Source organism: Tachypleus tridentatus, chromosome 3 (assembly GCF_004210375.1).
Source record: "Tachypleus tridentatus isolate NWPU-2018 chromosome 3, ASM421037v1, whole genome shotgun sequence".
In the NCBI taxonomy this organism is placed as follows: domain Eukaryota; kingdom Metazoa; phylum Arthropoda; class Merostomata; order Xiphosura; family Limulidae; genus Tachypleus; species Tachypleus tridentatus.
The window spans coordinates 94,819,967-94,845,283 of NC_134827.1; the positions used below are offsets into that span (position 1 = coordinate 94,819,967).

The 25,317-nt window shown below is 35.4% G+C and overlaps 1 protein-coding gene across 1 annotated transcript; it reads right to left on the minus strand.

Moving 5' to 3' along the window:
- Positions 1-19,370: 19,370 nt before the first annotated feature.
- LOC143247505 (acetylcholinesterase-like) lies at positions 19,371-22,381 on the minus strand. Its single transcript, XM_076495744.1, has 2 exons — positions 20,809-22,381; positions 19,371-20,555 (listed from the first exon to the last, which is right to left on the minus strand). The coding sequence occupies exons 1-2, from the start codon at positions 22,287-22,289 to the stop codon at positions 20,180-20,182; spliced, it is 1,857 nt and encodes a 618-aa protein (XP_076351859.1). The 5' UTR covers positions 22,290-22,381; the 3' UTR covers positions 19,371-20,179.
- Positions 22,382-25,317: the final 2,936 nt, after the last annotated feature.

Consider the following 25,317-nt stretch of genomic DNA (forward strand, 5'->3'; position numbering starts at 1 on the left):
TTGGACGTAACAAACCTGTCTCTAGATGTAACAACTCAGTAAAAGATTAAATAATTTTGGAGCCGAGTGCACCAGGGAAGTTTACATCACCCCATTTTTAAACTTCCTGTTCTTGTTCTGTGTGCACATGATTATTCTTCCTGTCCTTGTTTTGTGTGGACATAATTATTCTTCCTGTGCTTGTTTTGTAGGGATAGGTTATTCTTCCTGCCCTTGTTCTGTGTGGACATGATTATTCTTCCTGTCCTTGTTCTGTGTGGACATGATTATTCTTCCTGTCCTTGTTCTATGTGCACATGATTATTCTTCCTGCCCTTGTTCTGTGTGGACATGATTATTCTTCCTGTTCTTGTTTTGTGTGGACATGATTATTCTTCCTGCCCTTGTTCTATGTGCACATGATTATTCTTCCTGTTCTTGTTTTGTGTGGACATGATTATTCTTCCTGCCCTTGTTCTATGTGCACATGATTATTCTTCCTGTCCTTGTTCTGTGTGGACATGATTATTCTTCCTGTTCTTGTTTTGTGTGGACATGATTATTCTTCCTGCCCTTGTTTTGTGTGGACATGATTATTCTTCCTGTTCTTGTTCTGTGTGGACATGATTATTCTTCCTGCCCTTGTTCTGTGTGGACATGATTATTCTTCCTGTCCTTGTTCTGTGTGGACATGATTATTCTTCCTGTCCTTTTCTATCCCAACAAACAGGAAGAAATCACAATATAAAAGTTTTGTGTTAAAGCTTTCATATTCTTCTGAATATCTCTTTGTTTTTTATCTTAACTTGTATTTCCTTTGCTGTCATGTGACAACCTAAAATAACACATTGGTACAACCAAGGCTGAACAAAGAACAAAACGTTATTGAAATGTAATGAAGTTCGTAATAACATTTACGAACTAGAGAGAAGGCAGCTAGTCATCACCACCCACCGCCAACTCTTGGGCTACTCTTTTACCAACGAATAGTGGGATTGACCGTCACATTATAACGCCCCCACGGCTGGGAGGGCGAGCATGTTTGGCGCGACTCGGGCGCGAACCCGCGACCCTCAGATTACGAAGCGCACGCCTTAACGCGCTAGGCCATGCCAGGCCCTACGAAAATTACGAGAATACATCTCATGTGATCATAAATTTAAATAATCTTTGCTACTTTAATAATATCCGTAAGCTAGGCTCGGCATAGCCATGTGGTTAAGGCACTAGACTCGTAATCCGAGGATCGTGGGTTGGAATCCCTGTCACACCAAACATGTTCGCCATTTCAGCCGTGGGTGCGTTATAATGTTCGGCCAATCCCACTATTCGTTGGTAAAAGAGTAGCCCAAGAGTCTTTTAAATAAAAGTTTCTAATTAATAAATATACGAGAAAATATTTAACACGTGAAAAGTTACAAAGTATGAGATAAGCTCTTATGATAAATTATATCATACACCATTCTAACAGCGCTGGACTACAACAGCTCCAACGTACGTCTAGCAAATTCCGATTTATCATAGATTTTACACAGATCCGAAGTCCAGTAAATCTTCGCTTATGACAAGTTGTGTATAGATCGGCAGGTAGCAGCACATGAGTACAACAGTTCGAGTAGATGTCAGTAAATACCAACGAATGATGATATATATAAATATATATACTGTACAGATTCACACTGGGTTACTAAACTATAACTAAACCTTTAGTAAATCCTCACTTATGACAGGTTTTGCTTCGACTTTACAGATCCTCAGCTGACAGTGTTGGAATACAAACTTCCACCAGAAATCCACGTCTGATAAGTTATTTTTACACTACTGATTTCCTCTAAAAGTGGTAAGACAGGCCCGCTTAATAACGGGAGATTCGATAAGATATGTATTGCAAAATAGTCAGAAGTCGTGATAAGTGAAGAGAGATTAAGTACAAAAGTACAACTAAAGCGAAGAATCTTCATTAAGAGAAACACAACTAACACTTGCTCTCACTAGAGACTTAGTTCTGAGGATACTCTAACTCTGTGATTTCAAGTTCTAATATATCTTTCAAGATCATGATTTTACGTTACCTACTTAATTCATTAACGACAGAATGATCCAGATCATCTAGTGCCATTCATGTGACTGTTCATTACTCAATAAGGCACGAGAAAGGTCGTAACCTTTAGAAGTTATTTGAATGCCAATAGAAGAGATACCTGTGTATCTCAGAACAGCTGATATGGGTATTAACACTTTTATTAATAAGGTGAAAACAACGTTTCGACCTTCCCAGGTCATCGTCAGGTTAAGAGATGCCCGTGTAGCTTCACACACAACATAGGTCACCATGCAGTTGCCTCTTCAATAACAAATATTTTTCCAAGTTGATAGTTAGTTTGACAGTAATAGAGGAAACATAAATACTAAAGACTCTCTAGGCTTTCAAAACCCAATTATTGACCCAAATAATTTGTTAATAAGATGATCACTTTTGATGACTGCTTTTTAGGTCTTTTTAACTGTTTAGGTCAATTATATTAGCAGATATTCTGTAGTTATTTCCTTAAACCACGCTGTTGTGTAGACGTTTTTATAATAAATGAAAATTAATAGAGAATTTTAAAGTCATAATAAAATACTTAACGTTGACCATAAATTTTCACACACATTAAACTAAATATACCCTAAGCTGATGAAAGCAATGCATAGTTTTCACACATTAACATAGCTATACCCTAAACTAATGAGACCAGTATATAAATACCACAGTTACATGAAAATATTCAACCTTTTTTTTTTTACAACGTGCTGTTAGGCTTAACTAAGAATCTTAAATGCAGTAGGAGTATGTACATCAAACTGTCTTAAAGCTTAAGAAATAATCTACTAGCAACAAATATCCTAAATAACCATCCTTGGTGATACCTGTCTAATCAGAGATATATTCATTAAACATCTTCATCCACTATGAAACTGTTAATTTTGTCATTCCCAAACTACCTTTAATTCCTCATAAATCCTCTTGATAATCTAGATCAAAGTTAAGTATCAATGTCCAATTTGTTTCTTAAGCACAACGTTGCACAATGGGCTACCTGTACTCAGACCATCTCAGTAATCGAAGCACGATTAATGATCATTTAAAGTAACCGTTTGAGCCACCGGAGGAAGGGAATATGGTCAACATTCAATACAACCGAAAATTTCACGAAGTTCAGGAGCTGACAAGAACATCACGTCAAACCAGCAAAAACATCACGTCAAACCAAAAAGAACATCACGTGAAGCCAACAAAAACATCACGTCAAACCAAAAAGAACATCACGTGAAGCCAACAAAAACATCACGTCAAACCAAAAAGAACATCACGTGAAGCCAACAAAAACATCACGTCAAACCAAAAAGAACATCACGTGAAGCCAACAAAAACATCACATCAAACCAAAAAGAACATCACGTGAAGCCAACAAAAACATCACATCAAACCAAAAAGAACATCACGTCAAGCCAACAAAAACATCACGTCAAACCAGCAAAAACATCACGTCAAACCAAAAAGAACATCACGTCAAGCCAACAAAAACATCACTACAGAGATTATCAGGGTTAAAAAACCAAAACGCTGCAGAGCTTTATCAGGAACTTGTGTTATGATATCAGAGTACAGAAATAAAATAGAAATAAGTGTTACAAAACCAAGTAACAAGAGACAATAGGTGATCATGAGTCAGTGTTACAAAATCAGGTAGCATGACAGAATAGATAGTCAGGAGACAGGGTTACAGAAACAATAACGTTCTAGACAACTTGATCAAATATTGATGTTATAACACCAGAAAGCATGCTAGGAAAGATGACCAAGAATTAATATCACAAAACCAGCTAACATGCTACAGAAGATGATCAGAAACCAATGTTATAAAGCTAACTAGCATGGTACAGAAGATGATCAGAAAACAATGTTAGAAAGCTAACAAGCATGGTACAGAAAATGATTAGGACACAATGTTACAAAAGTAACTAGCATGCTATGAAAGATAATTAGGAACCAACGTTAAAAAGCTAACAAGCATGCTACAGAAAATGATCAGGAAACAATGTTAGAAAGCCAGCAAGCATGGTACAGAATACGATTAGGAACCAATGTTACAAACCTAGCTAGCATGGTACAAAAAATGATCAGGAACCAGTGTTACAAAACTAACGAGCAATGGTACAGAAGATGATTTGGAACCACTGTTACAAAACTAAATAGAATGCTACAGAAGATGATTAGGAACCAATTCTACAAAAGTAACTAGCATGGTACAGAAATTGATCAGAAAACAATGTTAGAAAGCTAACAAGCATGGTACAGAAAATGATTAGGAACCAGTGTTACAAAAGTAACTAGCATGCTATGAAAGATGATTAGAAACCGACGTTACAAAACTAACCAGCATGCTACATAAGATAATTAAGAACCAACGTTAAAACGCTAACAAGCATGCTACAGAAAATGATCAGGAAACAATGTTAGAAAGCCAGCAAGCACGGTACAGAATACGATTAGAAATCAATGTTACAAACCTAGCTAGAATGGTACAGAAGATGATCAGAAATCAACGTTACAAAACTAACCAGCATGGTACAGAAGATGATCAGAAACCAATGTTATAAAGCTAACTAGCAATGGTACAGAAGATGATTTGGAACCACTGTTACAAAACTAACTAGAATGCTACAGAAGATGATCAGGAACCAACGTTACAAAGCTAATTAGCATGCTACATAAGATGATCAGAAACCAATGTTATAAAGCTAACAAGCATGCTACATAAGATGATCAGAAACCAATGTTACAAAACTAACTAGCAATGGTACAGAAGATGATTTGGAACAACTGTTATAAAACTAAATAGAATGCTACAGAAGATGATTAGGAACCAATTCTACAAAAGTAACTAGCATGGTACAGAAAATGATCAGAAAACAATGTTAGAAAGCTAACAAGCATGGTACAGAAAATGATTAGGAACCAGTGTTACAAAAGTAACTAGCATGCTATGAAAGATGATTAGAAACCGACGTTACAAAACTAACCAGCATGCTACAGAAAATAATTAGGAACCAATGTTATAAAGCTAACTAGCAATGGTACAGGAGATGATTTGGAACCACTGTTACAAAACTAACTAGAATGCTACAGAAGATGATCAGGAACCAACGTTACAAAGCTAATTAGCATGCTACATAAGATGATCAGAAACCGATGTTACAAAACTAACGAGCAATGGTACAGAAGATGATTTGGAACCACTGTTACAAAGCTAAATAGAATGCTACAGAAGATGATTAGGAACCAATTCTACAAAAGTAACTAGCATGGTACAGAAAATGATCAGAAAACAATGTTAGAAAGCTAACAAGCATGGTACAGAAAATGATTAGGAACCAGTGTTACAAAAGTAACTAGCATGCTATGAAAGATGATTAGAAACCGACGTTACAAAACTAACTAACATGGTACAGAATATTATCAGAAGTCAATGTTACAAAACTAACTAACATGGTACAGAATATTATCAGGAGTCAATGTTACAAAACTAACTAACATGGTGCAGAATATTATCAGGAGTCAATGTTACAAAACTAACTAACATGGTACAGAATATTATCAGGAGTCAATATTACAAAACTAACTAACATGTCTTTGTTTTTATACATGAGAATGATACATAAAATTAACTTTTTACTCGGGTGTCTTTTCTATTGTTCAGCTTGTTACACTTAAGAAATAGGCTGAAAATACAAATTAATATCAGTTACCACTTGTAACTTACGTAAATATACATATACAAAATAGGTTCGTATTTATACATCCAGTACTGGGGTGTTACAAGATGGAATACAGCTTTTAAAACTCACAATAAGTTAGTTGTTTTCATTCCGTTGAATAGTAATTACATTTTACATTTAATAATGAAAGAAGGTAAAATGGTTTTTAAGTAAACATAGCGGGCGATAAATACTGTGATAAGAAACGATAGTTTAGAGGTATAACAATCCTTAAAAAGTACATCAGGAAACGTAAAAGTAATTACCAACTAATAGATTTTATTACGCGTAATGGTAATTAGATTTTATCTTTAATAATCAGTCAGTATAAAAGTATGTGCAGTGCTTTTATTTGTCCTTTAATCACCACAGTGAACCAATGTTTATGTAATATTTGAAGAATGTATAGTATTGATATTGACAATCCATTCTTCACAGCGACAAATTTTCATCGTTCTAAACTATATATAGTTTATTGTATTATACATAGATGGCGACACGTATACTATTACGGTTCTCAAGAGAAACTATATTACAGTACACTTTACATTTCTTAAAATGACTATCAACGCATTGGCAAAATTAGTAATTTTTACTATGATAACTTCTAATAAGTTTTATATTTAATAAGTAAAAGTATAGTTCATTTAGTTATTCATAGGTAGCACGGAATATCTAAAAGTTCTTAAGACGAATTCTGTTTCAGGAGTTTTAGTATTGCCTTAAGTTACTTAAGTTGGTAATTAAAATAATCATATGGTTATAAGTATAAACGTAATGATAAAGGTTGAGATGTTAGTAGAGTATATTATATGAAAATTAATAGAAAATATCGGATATTTAAAGTTATAAACTGAAAATTATTCTTTGGGTTTCCTAAATAGAGAAATCGATAAACAAATCATAAAAATGAGAAGCTATAAATAATAGATGAAAAAACTATTAAATTACGTCAGTCACACAAATAGTACATAAAGTTCTAGCCTATTACATTAAACATTTTCGACAAATAAATTAAGCTGTGTAACCTGAAAATCGAAGTCTCCATGAAAACAAAATGTTAAAGTAGCCATAACTAATAAATAAATTACTACTAAAAGTAGGTAGAGGTAAGCAAAGCGGGGGATAGTTTGTAATAAATACTAAGGAATATTAAGCTTGTTATAATAGGTGATAACTCGTGAAAATTACCAAAGAAAGTAGGAAGGTTGAATAGAAACTGGGCATAACTATTGCAGAACAGAAGCGAGTAGACACAGAGATAGGCAATGAAAAACACGTATTAAAGTGAGTTAATTAAAATTTATAGTAACTAGTACGAAAGGTCTATTACAGTTGGGTATAATTCGTGAAAACTGGCAAAAAGGTTCAAATAAAATTAGATGATCTGAGATTTTTGAAGAATGTGGAGCAGAAGGGTTAAACTTATTTTGTTAAACATGTGGAGTGTTCAGTGTTAAACATGTGAAGTGTTCAGTGTTAAACATGTGGAGTGTTCAGTGCTAAACATGTGGAGTGTTCAGTGTTAAACATGTGGAGTGTTCAGTGCTAAACATGTGGAGTGTTCAGTGTTAAACATGTGGAGTGTTCAGTGCTAAACATGTGGAGTGTTCAGTGCTAAACATGTGGAGTGTTCAGTGTTAAACATGTGGAGTGTTCAGTGCTAAACATGTGGAGTGTTCAGTGTTAAACATGTAGAGTGTTCAGTGCTAAACATGTGCAGTGTTCAGTGCTAAACATGTGCAGTGTTCAGTGCTAAACATGTAAGATGAACATTTGTGAAACTTAGTTTTAGAACAGCAATGGAGTTGGCTCGAAAAATCACGTAAGCAACACGTTAACCTGAAAACTTAACATTATGACCACGAAAGGGAACCCTTCGACTCAAAAATCCATTTTGATTAATATGGGTATATCTTATGATAGCAAAGTTTCAGCATAGAACCCACTAGGTGGCTTCTTGTGAAAATAACATTGAAAGAAGTGACATGAAGAACATAACCAGAAATCAGCGTCTTGAAAATAACCCTGAAATTTTGACCAACAAAAGAATTAGTCACAGATTTATATTTAATTTATTATTTACTAACTGGTGTATTTACTTTCGCTAATTTATGTATTATTTTCTTTTAAGGTTTTGACCTTTTTCCCTCCGTGGAGCTCCCCGCTAGTACAGCGGTAAGTCTACGAATTTACAACGCTAAAATTAGGGGTTCGATTCCCCTCGATGGGCTCAGTAGCTAGCCTGATGTGGTTTTGCTGTAAGAAAAACACACACGCTCTCCGTGAATATTAATAACTCCATTTGAGTTAAACACACATCCATACGCCACACTCTATGATGCTTTGTTCAGAAGCTTGGCTCGAAAATGAAGATGGGCTATATATATTTACGTATAAATTTCGTATTCTTTTTTAACCTTTAGTATATTCATACGTATAGATTGGAATCATTTAGGAATAGGAAACTCAACTTTCACATCAAAATTAATATTGATAATTGTCAAATATGCTTTTTAGTTTACGGTTTACTTTGCATGATGTTATTTTCGTTTCTTAAGAACATTACATAAAATACATGTGACACTTTATTATACTCTTCCTTTTTGAATTGATTTTGTTATATCTACTGGAGGTAATGCATTCAGAAAGAAACACGATTCTGTTGTCTTCACGTTTAAATATAGAATTACAATCAACAAACGTACATATCCGTACATGTCATTGTTGAAAACGAAGACAGAAAAAACATCACTTCCTTTTAACTCCCCAGTTAAAACCGGGTTTCGATACGCGTGGTAGGCAGAGTACATATAGCCCATTGTGTAGTTTTTTGCTTAATTCTAAACAAACAAACACTTCCTCTTAAGTGTGGCCAACTTCCTCCACGATCACAAACACTTCCTCTTAAGTATGACCAACTTCCTCCACGATCACAAACACTTCCTCTTAAGTATAGCCAACTTCCTCCACGATCACAAACACTTCCTCTTAAGTATGGCCAACGTCGTCCACGATCCTGTGAGCCTCGTCAGATCAGTTTAGAAAATTGCAGATGTGGATTATCAACTCATTTGCGTGCACCTATTTTAGAAAAACTGTTTGTCCGGTAATATCACCCGACATACCATCCTTGGTGCACCGGTTTCAGGAATATTAGCTGAATCCTTGATTCAGCAGTAGACCATCCTTGATAAACCTTCTTCAGGAATATCGGTTGTCTGGAAATAGCGCCTGACAGACCATCCTTGGCAAACTCGTTTACCAAATATCAGTTGTCTGGAAATTCACCCAAGATATTATACTTGGCAAACCCGTTTTATGAATATCGATTGTCTGGAAATGGCACTTTACAGACCAAGCTTAGTAGACCACTTTTAGGAACATCATTTGTCCGGAAATGGCACTTTACAGACCAAGCTTAGTAGACCACTTTTAGGAACATAATTTGTCCGGAAATGGCACTTTACAGACCAAGCTTAGTAGACCACTTTTAGGAACATAATTTGTCCGGAAATGGCACTTTACAGACCATGCTTAGTAGACTCGTTTTAGGAACATCGGTTGACTGGAAATGTCACCCAACAGATGATCTTTGCGAGTACCCCAAAGATGAGAGTTCTAGAACGCTAAGTAAGAAATATTAACCAAATAGGAAAGGTTTATGTATCCGAATTCTCAACGAAGAATAAGGAATGTTTTGAAACACTGATAGAATATTGGTAAAACTTACGTAAAATGAAAGAGAGAAGAAATGGAGAAAAAAATGGAAACAAAAAGAAATATGGTTCATAAAAAAAATTAAAGAAATATAAAATCCGGAGAAAAATCCAGGAAAAGTTTAAAAGAATTTTTTTACAAGTAGAAATAACAATTCTCAGGAGGAGGATAACAACAAAAAGGTGAAAATAATTTATATCACAACACAAGAAAATTAAAAATAAATAGCAGTTACAGTAAAACAACACTAGATGGCACTCTAGAGAGGGTAAATGTGTTTAAAAGTCAGCAACTATAAAAAGGCTTATATAGAAGAAAGTGCAATATATATATATATATAGATAGATATAGAAAGTGCAATGGAATTGAAAACATAAGGCATAAGATTGTTTGTTTTGAATTTCGCGCAAAGCTACTCGAGGGCTATCTGTGCTAGCCATCCCTAATTTAGCTGTGTAGTCACTAGAGGGAAGGCAGTTAGTCATCACCGCCAACTCTTGGGCTACTCTTTTAACAACGAATAATGGGATTGATCGTCACATTATAATACCCCTACCGCTGAAAGGGTTAGCATGTTTGGTGCGACCGGGATTCGAACCCGCGACCCTCATATTACGAGTCGAAAGCCTTTAAGGCATAAGAGAAGATTCTAATAATATAGTGTTTTGTTATATTTGTTCACAGATAGAAGCTTATTGTATTTTTTATTGTATTTATATATATATATATGTGTGTGTGTGTATTAAGCAATGTAGAGTCTGGAAAAATTCCTTCAGTTATGAAGTCTGGTCCCATTGATAATAATGTATGTGTAACAGATTGTCAATAACTACACAAATTAGTATTATTACACAACATTTTATCCTTCATTAGTTTCCATTTTATGTCCTCCTCTGATACAGCGGTAAGTATACGGATTTACAACGCTAAAATCAGGGGTTCGATTCCCCTCTGTAGATTCAGCAGATAGCCCGATGTGGTTTTGTTGTAAGAAAACACACATGCACTCTATTTAATGATCGTGTTGCGCACCATCTATCGGCAAAACACGTAACATATTATGTTTCTAACAGCGACCAGTTATTAACCTACTAACAATTTTATTCTACTGTTTTAATTAAGTCGTATTTAGTATAATAATAACACGCTTCCGTTCTTTTATGAATATCCTTTTTTTTTCAAGTCGAACAGCAGGTAAATTTGAACGATAAAAGAATCTTTTCATCCTATTGTTGTTTACATCAACTAACATTACGGCCCGGCATGGCCAAGTGAGTTAAGGCATTCGACTCGTAATCTGAGGGTCGCTCGTTCAAATCCTGCTCGCACCAAAGATGCTCGCCCTTTCAGCCGTTGGGGCGTTATAATGTTACGGTCAATCCCACTATTCGTTGGTAAAAAAAGTAGCCCAAGAGTTGACGGTGGGTGTTGATGATTAGCTGCCTTCCCTCTAGTCTTACACTGCTAAATTAGGGACGGTTAGCGCAGATATACCTCGTGTAGCTTTGCGCGAAATTCAAAACAAACAAGCAACTAGCATTAACATGGTTTCCAGCTTTATCTTTGTCCACAAAGTAAAAGAGCAATGTATAATAAATAATTTACCTCGCAAATATACAATACATTTATTCTTCTTATCTTTAACATTTCCACTTGTTTCACTCGAATTTTATTCCTGTCCTTTCATACAAATATTGGGGCGTCAGTTTTTCAAAAGAAATAAAAATAGGTCTTAGAGAATGCTGCATTCTTTAGATCAAATAATGTTTCCCATTGAGTATTTTCCAAAAATAAGAACGAATTATAAATGGCGTCTAGTGAATGAACTCTTATGCTATAAATGACGTTTTAAAACCTTTTACTTTTATAATATTTCATGCTGAGTAAATATTAGGAATGTCGATAGATAACGCTAGCGCTCTGAATAATTGAAACTAGCAATCCAATAAAATTCTCTACCATCTAACTTAAATAAGTACTGTTTTAATCGTAAAACGATAAATAACATACATATATTCAGGTTTAGGGTAGAAGACCAGACAACATATAAAATAAATGAAAACATCTATTTTAGATCTCTCTGAGTGGCTTCTTGGTAAGCTTGAAGGCTTATCATGGTAAAATTCGGAATTCGATCCCGGTACTGACAGACCTTGGCTCAGCTTGTGCTCAACAACAAACAAGCTGTTTAGGGCTAGTGGACGAAGTTAATTATGGAAAACAAACGAAAAGCTCGAACAATTCGTGTTGCTTTTGTTTGAGCGCAAAGAGCTTTAAGTGCTCTGCTCACCACGGGGTTAGAAACCCGGTTTCTAGTTCCAGTTCTTCTCTGCTACATTTGTAAACCTGCTGAATAACAAACAAGAAATTTTAATCACGTGCACACGTATCTACGTAGCTACTCACGTTACATTGAAATGAGGTAATTGTAACAAGACGTGTTTCAATGAAATAACCAGTTATGTATGACGAAATTTAAATTGTATCGGTACGATTCATTGAGGCTAATTTAATACGACTCCTTACGTGCTTTGTTCGATTCTTCACTCTTTTCGTATTATTTAAAAAAGGTCGTTGTCTGATGCTGAGTATTTTAAGATGTTACTTATTATTCAAATTAGTGGTTTAATACCGGCGCAACTGATATTAAAACATTGGGTAAAACTATCAGTTTTCTATACAAAAAACACAAGTAACTTCAATATAATTAATAGTAAAAATTTTAATGTCATTTCTCTTATGACTCACGTGTTTAATACTGATGAGTGTGTGTGTTTTTCTTATAGCAAAGCCACAGAGAGCTATCTACTGTGTCCACCGAGGGGAATCGAACCGCTGATTTTAGCATTGTAAATCCGAGAACTCTCTGCTGTCCCAGCGTGAGACTACTAGTGTGATCGGACATTAAAATCTGGGTAAAACTATCTGTTTTCTATATAAAAAACACAAGTAACTTCAGTATGATTAATGACATTGATTTTAATTCAGGCCACACGGTAACACATATGTGTGTGTTTTTCTTATAGCAAAGCCACATCGGGTTATCTGCTTAGCCCACCGAGGAGAATCGAACCGCTGATTTTAGCGTTGTAAACCCGGAGACATACCGCTGTACTAGCGGGGGGCACGCATAAGGGAAAAACAGCTTTGATATTTGATTTGAATGTCATATAAATTTAAATTAAACTTTCAAAACTTACAAACATAAAAAATCATGTGAGTCAAAACTGGTAGACAAGATGTCGTATTAGATCTTCATACTTGTTTGCATAAAGTGATAAAAAAAACGAAACTGTTAACTTTGACCTCTTGATGTCATAGTGATGATGTGAAGTAGACTCTCTCCATACCAACACCCACTTTAAATTTTAAAACCACGCCTCTGACATATCATATTGATTTCATTCACGAGTCAATAAAACACGTGAATTTAAAACATCGGTTAAAGGCAAAAACACAAAACCCTCTATCCCTAAAGATAGACGTTTATTCATTATAAGAAATTTTTATACTGCTTTCATATACCCTCTAACCCTCAAGATGGACGTTTATTTATTATAGGAAATTTTGTATACTGCTTTAATATACCCTCCTTCCTTTTTCTTTTTTTTTTTGACGTTTTTGAAACGACTTTGTAAGTTGGTTTACCTCGGGCACCGTAAGAACAAAGCCTTGCTTTGCACGGGGATTTGTTTGACCCTAACTGACCTGATTCACAACAGGTTCACTTAGTTGACATCATTCTACAACCTTCATGATTACATACTAGAGAAATGGGTCAGAGGTCGTTGTTCGCCAAGGTACAAATGTCACGGACTATGACGGATTAACTTTCACTTATCGGGTATAACAACTCATCACATGTATAACATACTTTCTGTTCCGTCTGTTTCCTTAGAAGGCATGCCATCTGGTGACTTATAAACTACCTGTGAGGGGGGCATTACTCCATTTAACTTCTTTCGCGATATTGCCAAGCATGCTAACTAAATACAAAAATAAGTTAGGGTCTGAAAAAAAAAAGACAACTTGGCGAGTTAACAACGGGCAACAGTTTTTGCTTTTAATAAGAACGTTTTTGTGCAAGAAAAATTAGGAGATTCGTCACTAAAAACGTTTAACAACGAGGCAAGTGAATTCTGAAATATGTAAAAAAGCAAACGCAAAAAATCAAGTTTAAACATTAACACTTGTATAAATGACAACATCGAAATCATATATTTGAAATACAAAACTTATGAAGCCGTAGCAAACAAACAATTTTTCCCCCGCTTCCCAGTTTGCTAATTTGTAAGTCTGGGGGCTTATAACGCTGGAAATTGGTTTTCGATACCTGTGGTGGGCAGAGCACAGCTAGTCCATTGTGCTGTTTCGTGCTTGATTCTAAAGTCTGTTTTTGCTTCAGAACTGATTATTTATTTTACAAGTTATAGGTAACATCAGTGATTAGATACAGTCAGTTTATTTCGGGGTATTCAGTTTTGATCTGTGCCCAAACACAGTATACTATACGATTGAGCAAGTAATGTAAATATGATTTTGAATGTTCAAATCAACAACTCGATATAAACAACAGTCGATATAAACTTGCAGTTGGACGTAATATATCAGAACTTATTTTGACACGTTTCGGCTTTTTAGCTAGTTTGATGGGACCAGATCAGATCATAAAACATGTGTTCAAATCAAATATTTATACTTTCGAACAGAAGGATATCCTTTGTGTTTAACGTCATTAGAAATCAAAAGAATATGGATTACTTTAGGAAGCCAAGACCAGTAAGAAAGAAATCTGCAAAAAGTCGTACTCCATTCGAGGTAAGCAAAGTGTTGAGTCTTTTAACAGCCGATAATCCACGAACACAAATAACAGTGAGAAAGCTGTAAACGTGATCCATGCAACAATATGTAACATAACACAACATCGTCGCATATCTCAAGAAACTGGATAATTAAACTGGTATTCGTGCTATTCCATACGAAGTTATTCTATTCAATTTGCCAGACGTAACACATTTGGAGTTCTATGCGATTATATCGTCGAAACAAACGTGCCAGGAAACTATCGTCCTCGTATATTATATGGATTATGGACAGCAAGCAGAGAGTAGTGTTGTGCTTTTCACGTGACAGACTTACAACGGAGTCTTTCACAATAGAAACTACGTTGCAGGGCTATTCTAAATGTGTATGGTAGTCAGATAGAACATGACTGAACGAGAAGAGGATCTAATATTGTTTTAATATAATGTACTCAGCCTAAATACACATAAACCAAAAATCCATGTTTCGATCTCTGTAGATACGATTTTTTTTCCTACAATAATCGCAACTTTTATAACTCTTCAGCTGGTAAGAGAGTTGGTTCTATAGATTTCTGGTTTATGTGTATTTGGGTTCCATTTTATGTAATAATTTCTCCCAGTTAAAAGGTTTTGATAGTTCTAACTCATACTTTTGTAACATTATTCGCCTAGCTAAACGACATTTGCGACATCACCAGCTAGCACAATCATGATTTGATTTATATTATTCACTTCTTTGTGAGCTAAACGTCTAGTTCAGTCTCAAAGGTTTAAGTATACCCATCTATAATTTAGAACTGTTGAAAAGGGTCGGGCAATAAAGCAACCAGTCCGGCATTTGCCTTCTAATAGAGGGATTGGGGGTCACTTTTATAACGCACCCACAGCGCAGTATGTTTAATGACATATTTATAGTTTAAACTTCGTACCTTTCTTTACGTAGCTCGAAACGCTAATTATTAGGTCACGTCCAACCCATACGGTTTATGGGTTTTATGAAGCAAAAACAGCACTTAGAGTATAGCGCAAGTTTGTTTGTTGTTGTTGTTTTTTGTTTGGATGTATACATTTTTTTCAATTTTCTCGCTCTTAAAGAGCTCTTATACCGACAGCTATCAGCTAATACTGTTTTGTTTGTCTTGTTCGAATTTCGCGCAAAGCTACACGGGAGCTAGCTGTACTAGCCGTTCCTAATTGAGCAGTGTAAGACTAGAGGGAAGGCAGCTAGCCATAACCATCCACCGGCAACTCTTTTACCAACGAATAGTGGGATTGACCGAAACTTTATAACGCCCCCACGGTTGAAAGGAAGAACACGCTTGGTGTAACGAGGATTCGAATCCCCCGCCCCTCAGATTACGAGTCGAGCACCTTAACCACCTGGCCATGCTAGGCCTAGGTACAATAGAGCGAAAAATAATAATAATAAGAGAGAGAGAAGTGTAAGTAGGACTAATTTTTCGTTTGTTACACTAACTCTGTGTATTCTTTCATTTAAAACACTAGGGATGTTTATGTATTTATTTGCTCTTTTCACACCCTGTATTTATCGAGCTTAAAGACAAGTGTAAATTGATTCACATATGAGGACAATGTTGTATCCACATAATAGATCGACACTTGACTTAATTTTGCTGTCGTTCGTCGATACAAATTTGATAATGTTGACATCTACTGCTGTCGTTTCTTCTTAGCTCGGGTTATTTATTTGATATTATATCTTTATTTGTTTGATATTACATCTTTATTTGTTTGATATTTTATTTGTATTTGTTTGATATTACATCATTATTTGTTTGATATTTTATTTTTATTTGTTTGATATTACATCTTTATTTGTTTGATATTACATCATTATTTGTTTGATATTACATCTTTATTTGTTTGATATTACACCTATATTTGTTTGATATTACATCATTAGTTGTTTGATATTTCATCTATATTTGTTTGAAATTACATTTTTATTTGTTTGATATTACACCTTTATTTGTTTGATATTACACCTTTATTTGTTTGATAGTATATCATTATTTGTTTGATATTACATCTTTGTTTCATATTACATCTTTATTTGTTTGATATTATATCTTTATTTGTTTGATATTACATCATTATTTGTTTGATATTATATCTTTATTTGTTTGATATTTATATCTTTATTTGTTTGATATTTATATCTTTATTTGTTTGATATTTATATCTTTATTTGTTTGATATTATATCTTTATTTGTTTGATATTACATCTTTATTTGTTTGATATTTATATCTTTATTTGTTTGATATTTATATCTTCATTTGTTTGATATTTATAATTTCCGATATAGTGAAAAATTATTCTATTAATTTCTACACTTGTTTCACGTTTTCTCGCCCGACAGGAGAATGTTTCTGCCCTTGATTCAGTAATACTATTAGATTTCAGTAAGGCATATGCGATTTCGGTTTGTTGTGAGTAGGATTTCAGTATACATGATTTCAACATATAGTGTACATGATTTTAGTATGTCGTGTATTGAATTTCAATACATAGTTTATATAACTTCAGAATATAGCGTATGTGATTTCAGTGTGTAGTGTACTGATCGGATTTCAGTATGAATCATACGTGTTTCCTGGGTTTGTATTATTTCATTAATGGCGCCTATAGCAATTTTCCAAACTTCTGACACACGACGTGTCGACAACCTTTTGCTACTGTTGATGCTGACACAAACAAAACTGTTTTATTTTCTTTATCGCTCCACTTTCCCTTTCATTTTTGAAGAATTGGGACACAGATCAGTCTGATGTAACAGTTGCTAATACCTGATTAACTGTTTCTCCTTTTTCGTTACCCCACGACCGTGTGCCTCTGACTTACGTAATAGAAACTGAGGTCAACCACCTTTCCATAAACTCCTTCAGATTGTGACCCATCTGGAGTCTAGACTATTAACTATGTTTGTACATTAACATCTGCAGGGGTTCGATTTTCTATTTGAACGTACAAGGTAAATGTGATCAAGAACCGGATTTAGGCCCTTTTCAAGAATAGCCGGCTATTGACCCACTAACAGAATCAGTGTCTGTTGTAACTGAACTGACCTCGTACAGTAAAGACCCAAGCAGTTTTAGAACTCTCACTTGTCACTACATGATCCGTCAACACATATTACAAAAACAAGGGTTTATTGTATAAAAACACAAAGCTACACAACAGGTCATCTGTGCTCTGTCCACCACGATTATAGAAATCCGGTTTCTAGCTGTGTAAGTCTGCGGATATACCGCTGTGCCACTTGAAGGTCAGGAATAAGGGTTACGGAAAATATTTTTAAAATGTTGCCGAGAATCAACTTAAGGTAAAAGTGATGAAAGTTATTGTTTCCGCCACGGTGTCAAAAGGCGGAAAACATTTTAAATGAAACTGGTCGAATGTGGCCTGGCCAGGAATATGAATCCGAGAATTCCGAATTCTTGTCTCGTTTTCACAAAAATACGTCCAATCCTATAGAATTGTTGATGCACTATAAGAAGGACGGCCACCCAGATAGACAGTAGTAACCTGAGAGTTGGCGGTGGGTACTGTTAGTAAGCTGCCTTCCCTCTAACCTATCAGTCGAAAATAAGAGACAGAACATCTTTGTTCAGCTTTGCGCCTAATTCTTAAACAAACAAAATACATTGGAACACGAAACACGTAATCGCTTAGAACATATTTCTCGTAAATTATGTACACATTTGCAGTATTTAAAAACACGAAAATTGATTCTACAAGAATAAAAAAAACGACCCTTTAAACATTCCAGCGTTCATTTTGTTACAGTTTGTAAATTATAAAATATTTTATATAAAACTGTTCAAACGTTTCACTAACTACTACATCGAACCATCTTAAAACTTCAATTTACCTGGTTTTTTTTTTTATTATACCATTCACAACCGTTACAGTTTCAAACATAACATTATGTTCAGTAGTTTTGTGTTTTTGCCTGTTACAAAACTTATTGTGAAGAACATATGGAAAACAAAAAGAATGAGTTAAATAACACATCTTTTATCTGAGACACACAGGAGACCCTATTAATAATTAGTATATTTAGTTGTAATATTGGTGGTATATTTTGTTTTATTTCTTTGCTGTGTGTGAGCCATGTTTTGTTAGATACCGTATACCTAATAAAATCATAGACCCACATGCAACAAATAGTTTAAAATAAAATTGTTTCAAGACTAATCAATAGTTTTAGGATTAATTTAACAAGCGACCGGAGCAACGTCTATGCGTGAAATTAGTCATTTTTATTTGAATGTTCAAATACGGTTTCTTTTGAAATTCGCGCAAAACTACACGAGGACTGTCTGTGCTAGCCGTCCCTAATTTAGCAGTGTAAGACTAGAGGGAAGGCAGCTAGTCATCACCACCCACAGCCCAACTCTTAAGCTACTCTTTTGCCAACAAATAGCGGGATTGACCGTAACTTTATAACACCACACGGCTGAAAGGGCGATAATGTTTATTGTGACGGGGATTCGAACTCGCGTCCCTCACATTACTAGTTGAGCGCCCTAACCGCCCGGCCATGCCGAGCAATATACAAATACCAGTCAACATACAATGTGAGTGAATGCATGTATAAAACTCACGTGGTTACACCCTCCAATCCAGCAATTACTGACTTCCTATTTTGCTACAGGGTATAAATATAGTAGCTAAATGTATTTTACAAACATGTGGTGATACATAGAGTACCACTACCAATGCTAACATTGCAGCAATATATTTTTGTGCGCCAGTAATATCGAGTATATCTAATTCGATTTTATTATTCATCAGGATCTCTGCCAGTCTGTCTTCAAACTGTATTTCTTTTAATCGGAAAAACAATTATCCACGAAATCTTGGGCGTGGTAAAACACATTAATCGAAAGGACTTAGCTTAACGAGTTGAAAACTATGGCTGTTCATCCGCAGCTAAAAATGTTATACGTAATATAACATTGATGGGTTGAATGATAAGACACCGTAATAATACTGTTGGAATGAGTCAAGAAAAAAAAAAAAAAAACCAATGCTCAACTTTCTTATTATCACATCTTTATTTCATTCACTGTGTGTTAAAATCCATTAATAAAATGATATTAACAATGACTGGTGACTATTTCGCTTCGTTGTACGTTTGATTTTTTTCGATACAAAATCTCATACGACACTTATTTCCTTTCAAAATACAAGTGTTCTAATGACAAACAAAATATGGAAAGTCTGTATACACAGGCTGTAGAAGGAAAATACAATACATAACATCAACGACTGGGGGCACCCTACTGACTTAGGTAACAGTGTCCATTGAGTTCAAATATCAAACACAGGCGTCCTTTGTCTCTCCTGGTTATTTAAGAGGAACACTTCTGTAACGGGTCAAAACGTAAAAGGGAGTGTGAGAGGGGGGCGGTATGCTCCCAGTACATCTTCCCGGTTCTGCCACCTATGTTTGTATACATTTATATCTAACTCTTATGGGTGCAACTTTTATTATCACATAGTAGCCATTGTATGTATTTTGTTCCATGTGCTACGTTAAAACTAATTATTTTCTTCGGAACTTCCTACAAGTTGTTTTATGAAGGACGATGTAATGGTAAAATATTTTAAATAGTCGTTTATTTAACTTCAGTTGGACGTCAGTATAACTGAACATTTACCGTTGGTGGAACATGACAATGACAAGAATGTTGTGACAAAATGCTACCTTGGGTCGCAGCTTTTGTCTAATACAAATAAACAATAACTTTACAATATCGTGATGATAAGTTTTGAATTTGGCCATGGGAAACAATTATAAAATATACAAAGATATTTCACATTTTATTTACAGACATAGGACCCTTAAAACTTGGTAAACGCTTTCCTTTCGTTACTTGACCAAAGTAACCTAAATATAACAAATAAAGCCACAATCAAAATTAAGGTAATTGCAACTAAGCCTAATATAATATATTCTGCTACTTGGATATTGAGAACAAAACCAATAAATCCGGAGCTGTCTGACGATTTAATATCATTCGTTGAGCAATAAGAGGCCGAAAGATCATTTTCTTGAATAGAAGGGACAACACTATACCAAAATGCAACATCTCTATCATTATCAGATGGTCTTACAACATCATTTTTTAAATCAGCGGTAAATTCAAGAACCTCTCGCTGGGTGTCGCTGTACTCAGACCATTTGGAGTTTTCTTTGGCGTTCAGTGGATTGGGATTACTGAAAATGAAAACGTCAAAAACCAATTAATTATACTTTATATTTAAAAAACAAAATCCTTAAAATTTTAATTTATAAAACACTTAAGCATGTCTAAGTTACATTAACTTAAAATGATTATTCGCATTCTTTTCTTTAAAGATGTCGGTTATCAGGGGTTAACTGCAACACAGTCCATATTTGAACTTTTACTGTAATTTTTATAGAAGTATTACATATACTTAATGTGTTATAATAAGACAATCCAACTTACCCAGTGTTAGCAAAATGTGAGAAAGCTGTGATAATTCTTCTACTCAGTTTCAGTTCTTCATCTGGGACCTTCGACAACTGATGCAGTAAGCCAAAGGTGAATAAAACATCATCACCGTGGGCAGCCTGGATAAAATCTGGATGAATAGAAAAGGAAGGTCTGTGGGCAAACTCGTACATGAATACCTTGGATTTTCTTTGTTGGGCCAGAAGTCTGGCGAGCTGTTCTGTATGGGCTGTGATGTACATACTTCCGCAGAAGTCCATGTAGCTGTCTCTAAGTTTGGGACTCTTTAAGTGTTGGTACTCGTGCGCTACCAATTTGTTGATGACTGGATCGTCTTTCTTCAGAAAATCTTGCAAATTATTCTCCAAAAGCTGCTTAAAATCTTCAACTGTGAGCTGTCCATTCAGAACCTTTTGATACATTTTAGACTTTTGAGCAAACAAAGATAGAAGACATAACGAACCTTCGTCACTGTTGACTCCAAGAATCACGTCCACAGCAGCATTGTTACCTTTATTTACTACGGAAAGTGGATCATCAGTGAGAAAGTGACCATCAATAACTGGTCTCCAGCGTTGGGGGACCATCAAAGACTTATTAAGTAGGACTTTGGCAGGGATTTCTTGTAGACATTGAATTACAGTGTTCGAAGTAGAACCACAATTTAAAGCCTTAGCTAACTGAAGAGTAGCATTGAGAGGGTGATTATCAAAACTCCATCTACCAGTTGCCACCCCACTTTGCAGAATAGCCCTATGGAACAGCTTGTTGCCACCTTGGTTTAATGGGGAAGCTAAATGGGCACTGATACTCATGGCACCAGAAAATCTACCAAAAAAAGTTACTTTGTTGGGATCGCCATTAAACTGACCAATATTCTGCTGGATCCACAAGAGAGCTAGCCGCTGATCCAAGAGTCCCACGTTACCTGGAGCCTCAGGAGATAAAGTAGACAGGAACCCGAACACCGATACTCTATAGTTAACCGTGACCACGATGACCTGTCCCAATACAGCTAGAAACGTTCCATCAAATTGTGTAGCGTCTGCGTAGTCGAAACCTTCGCCTGGCAACCACACCATCACTGGTAAAGCGCTCAGATGCCTCCCGGCGGGAACATAGATATTCAGGTTCAAACAATCTTCATTCATCACTGGCTGATTGTTATAGTTAGTCAAGAGAAGAGGACTGATTACTTCCTTCAGATGAGGCGGCTGGTAACATACCGGACCGAACCTGGACGAGTCCCTTGTAACAGTTGTTTCATCTTTGTCCAGGGACTGAGGAGGCTGGAAGCGCAGTTCGCCTAGTGGTGCCTTAGCATAGGGAACGCCAAGATATTTATTAACGTGTCCAAATGGCGTGTCAACTGTCGTGCCTAACAGATTACCAGAAGTGGTTTCCACAGAGCTTGTAACGCTGGTCATTATTCCAAAAATCAAGAAAAACAGCCAAACATGAAAATTAAATTCCATTTCTCCTTTTTTCTCTGTCTCTCTCTACTTTTAATATCGTATTCACTCTTTCTCTACGTTGTCGTTGCTGCTACGAAATCTGCTTGAATATTGAAAACTCTCCGTCCCTTCTGCTCATTTTATAGGACTTTACCCTGCCCTGGAAGGGGGGGGGGCGATTTATTTAGAATGAGTAGCGAATCCTGTCAACGACCTCATTCACCTGTTGAAACTGAACTCTTCCCTTCTATCTGCACGTGCAGACTCCGCCCACCAGTAGGGCATGCGCCCTTGCAAACTAAATAAGTAGCTAGCCCCACGTGATAAGTGTTCGCGAAAAAAAAAATGTTTGTTCGTACGTCTGATTCTTTCATTGCCACGGCTGTTCCAAGAAAAACAGTGATTGGCTGAGAAAGGGTTCATAGTGTGATGGCTGTTTCTCTCAGGGGCAGTAATGTATGTGGAAAGTTCTAAACCGCCGCTCGCAAGTTAGATTTGCATCGTTAGTTGACGCTTATTAATATAAATATTACAAAACAAAATATGTTTATACTGTTTACTGTTAAACATTTAGTTAGGTGGTTTAATTGTTTATTTACTTTTGTTTCTTCCTCATATAGCAACATTTCTCAGAATCGGAACTCTTTGCTCACAAACTGGCTTAGAAATATAAGTGATAAAACATAGATTAGATATGTCATTTTTAAGTAAAATATAAAACTAACCCAATGACCAACAACTCAATAAATAATGTCAGTATTTCAGTTTTCATTAAGCGCACACACAAAACAAACTTGTCTACTCACCGAGTTCATTTTATTGAGATATGCAAACATTTGCAGGGCATTAGTTTACCTAGAGCTATTGAAATAAACAATTAATTAATTTACCAAATTATGGTAAAATAAATCACACTAATTAACTAAATAATTAAAAAGTTTATGAACAGAACTTTGGACACAGGTTGGGAAGCTTTCGTAAATCACAGTTTATTAGAACTAGCTAGAGGCGAAAGGAACATTTAACACGATGCTTAATCCACTTGATTTAACCCTAAAGAGTTCTAAGGTCAAGCTATTTTAAACGTTTAACATTATAACTTTGATCTGATTCACTGTGTGCGTTATACGGTATCTGATACGCCTGGCAGCTTTATGAGTAAAGCAGAAATATGAGACAATAGTCAGCTTAAAAGTTTCAAATAAGTAAGGTGTACTAACTGATTTACTGAGTTAAGAAGTAGATAAATAGGATGTGTTAAGACAAGGCTTAAGAGCGATTCGTGACGTACTAAAATAAGGCACAATTCACTGAGGTATACTAAAACAAGGCTTAAGACAAATTCATGAGATATACCAAAATAAGTGACATTAACTACCTCATTGAGAAGTACTAAAAAAAACAAAAATTAATTCATTGAGTTATATTTACTAAACCAACTCACAAACGTCGTTCAACTTGATATACTAAAATAAGATGAGAAATTATTTCCATGCTATGTTTCGGATTAATAATAACAGTTAATTTACTGAGCGAAAGTAAAATATAAGACTCCCTCTTCTGGGTTAAATAAAAATACGAAAAAAAGTTTGTTTTGTTTGTTTTTGAAATTCGCACAAAGCTACTCGAGGGCTATCTGTGCTAGCCGTCCCTAATTTAGCAGTGTAAGACCAGAGGGAAGGCAGGTAGTCATCACCACCTACCGCCAACTCTTGGGCTACTCTTTTATCAACGAATAGTGGGATTGACCGTCACATTGTAACGTCCCACGGCTGAAAGGGCGAGCATGTTTGGCGCGACGGGGATGCGAACCCGCGACCCTCAGATTACCCTTAATACGCTAGGCCATGCCGGGCCCGAATAACAGTTTATAATACATGCAAATCAAACATAACCAAATATATTTTTTTAATATGACAAAAGAAATGTCCGTTACAGAGAGACTGATTCTTCAATTCGTATGAAAAAAATGCACGCATTTGTTTGAAGTGTCGAACGTGTGTCATGTATATATATATATATATATATATATATTCTATAATAACATATCGTGGAGTAAATCGCACACTTTATGGACAGCACCTGATAGATAAACAAATCGTAACTTGTAGCCTTTGTATTTGTTTTCCTTGGTATTACTGTCATAGTATACAACAAAAGTATTTAACTGACAAAAAATAAGAAAAAAATAAAGATTGGTTGATTTGTTGATTTTGGTGTTTTATGGCGCAAAGCAACTAGGCTATCTGGGCCAAAATTAAAGATACTGCACTTGTACTGTCTAAAACAGGTCAATAGGCCTAACGGCTATACGAGGACGAAAACCTAACTTACTTTCATGACGACCCATTTTACGTAGCAGTTATCTAAATTAGCGGTAGTTTTCTTAACCAATAAGGAATCTATAACGTATAAAACTAAAACTAAACTGCTTTAACTACGTTGGTTAACCACTTTTTATTTAACCAGTGAAATATATTAATGAATAAGGTTAACATATATATGGATGAATAATTATATAGATTTTTATATTTGAGCCAGTGCAGGCCCGGCAGATCGTGCAACAGTCGAACTGACATTTTGTCACAGTAAAGAAAGGCTTTTATAACATTAACTTCAGAAATTGTTTCTGGGTAAGTTGATAGACTTATAGTGGTTTGCATGAATCAGTATAACGTTGCATAACAAACTACATGTGTAATCTAAGAATTTGTATGCTTGTGTTTGCCTAGAGCTATGGTGAATACAAGTACTAGTGAGCACTGATTTTTATGATTCATAAAGATGTGCTAGCAATAATTAACACTTTCAAAAACTGTAATAAAAGCACAAAATTTAATCTCGTATCACCTAGTTTTCAAACATTTTACCGGCGTGATTTGCACACTACTGTTGCCTACACACTACTGTTGCCTAACCTATCCCAAAATGTTTCCTCTGCCCTGTTTTATCCACAAACTTCAAACACTAAGTTAACTTAAAATAGGAAACAAATAAACATTTTACGTTATAATCCTTAAAACTGTATAGTTCATTGTATGAAGCAATG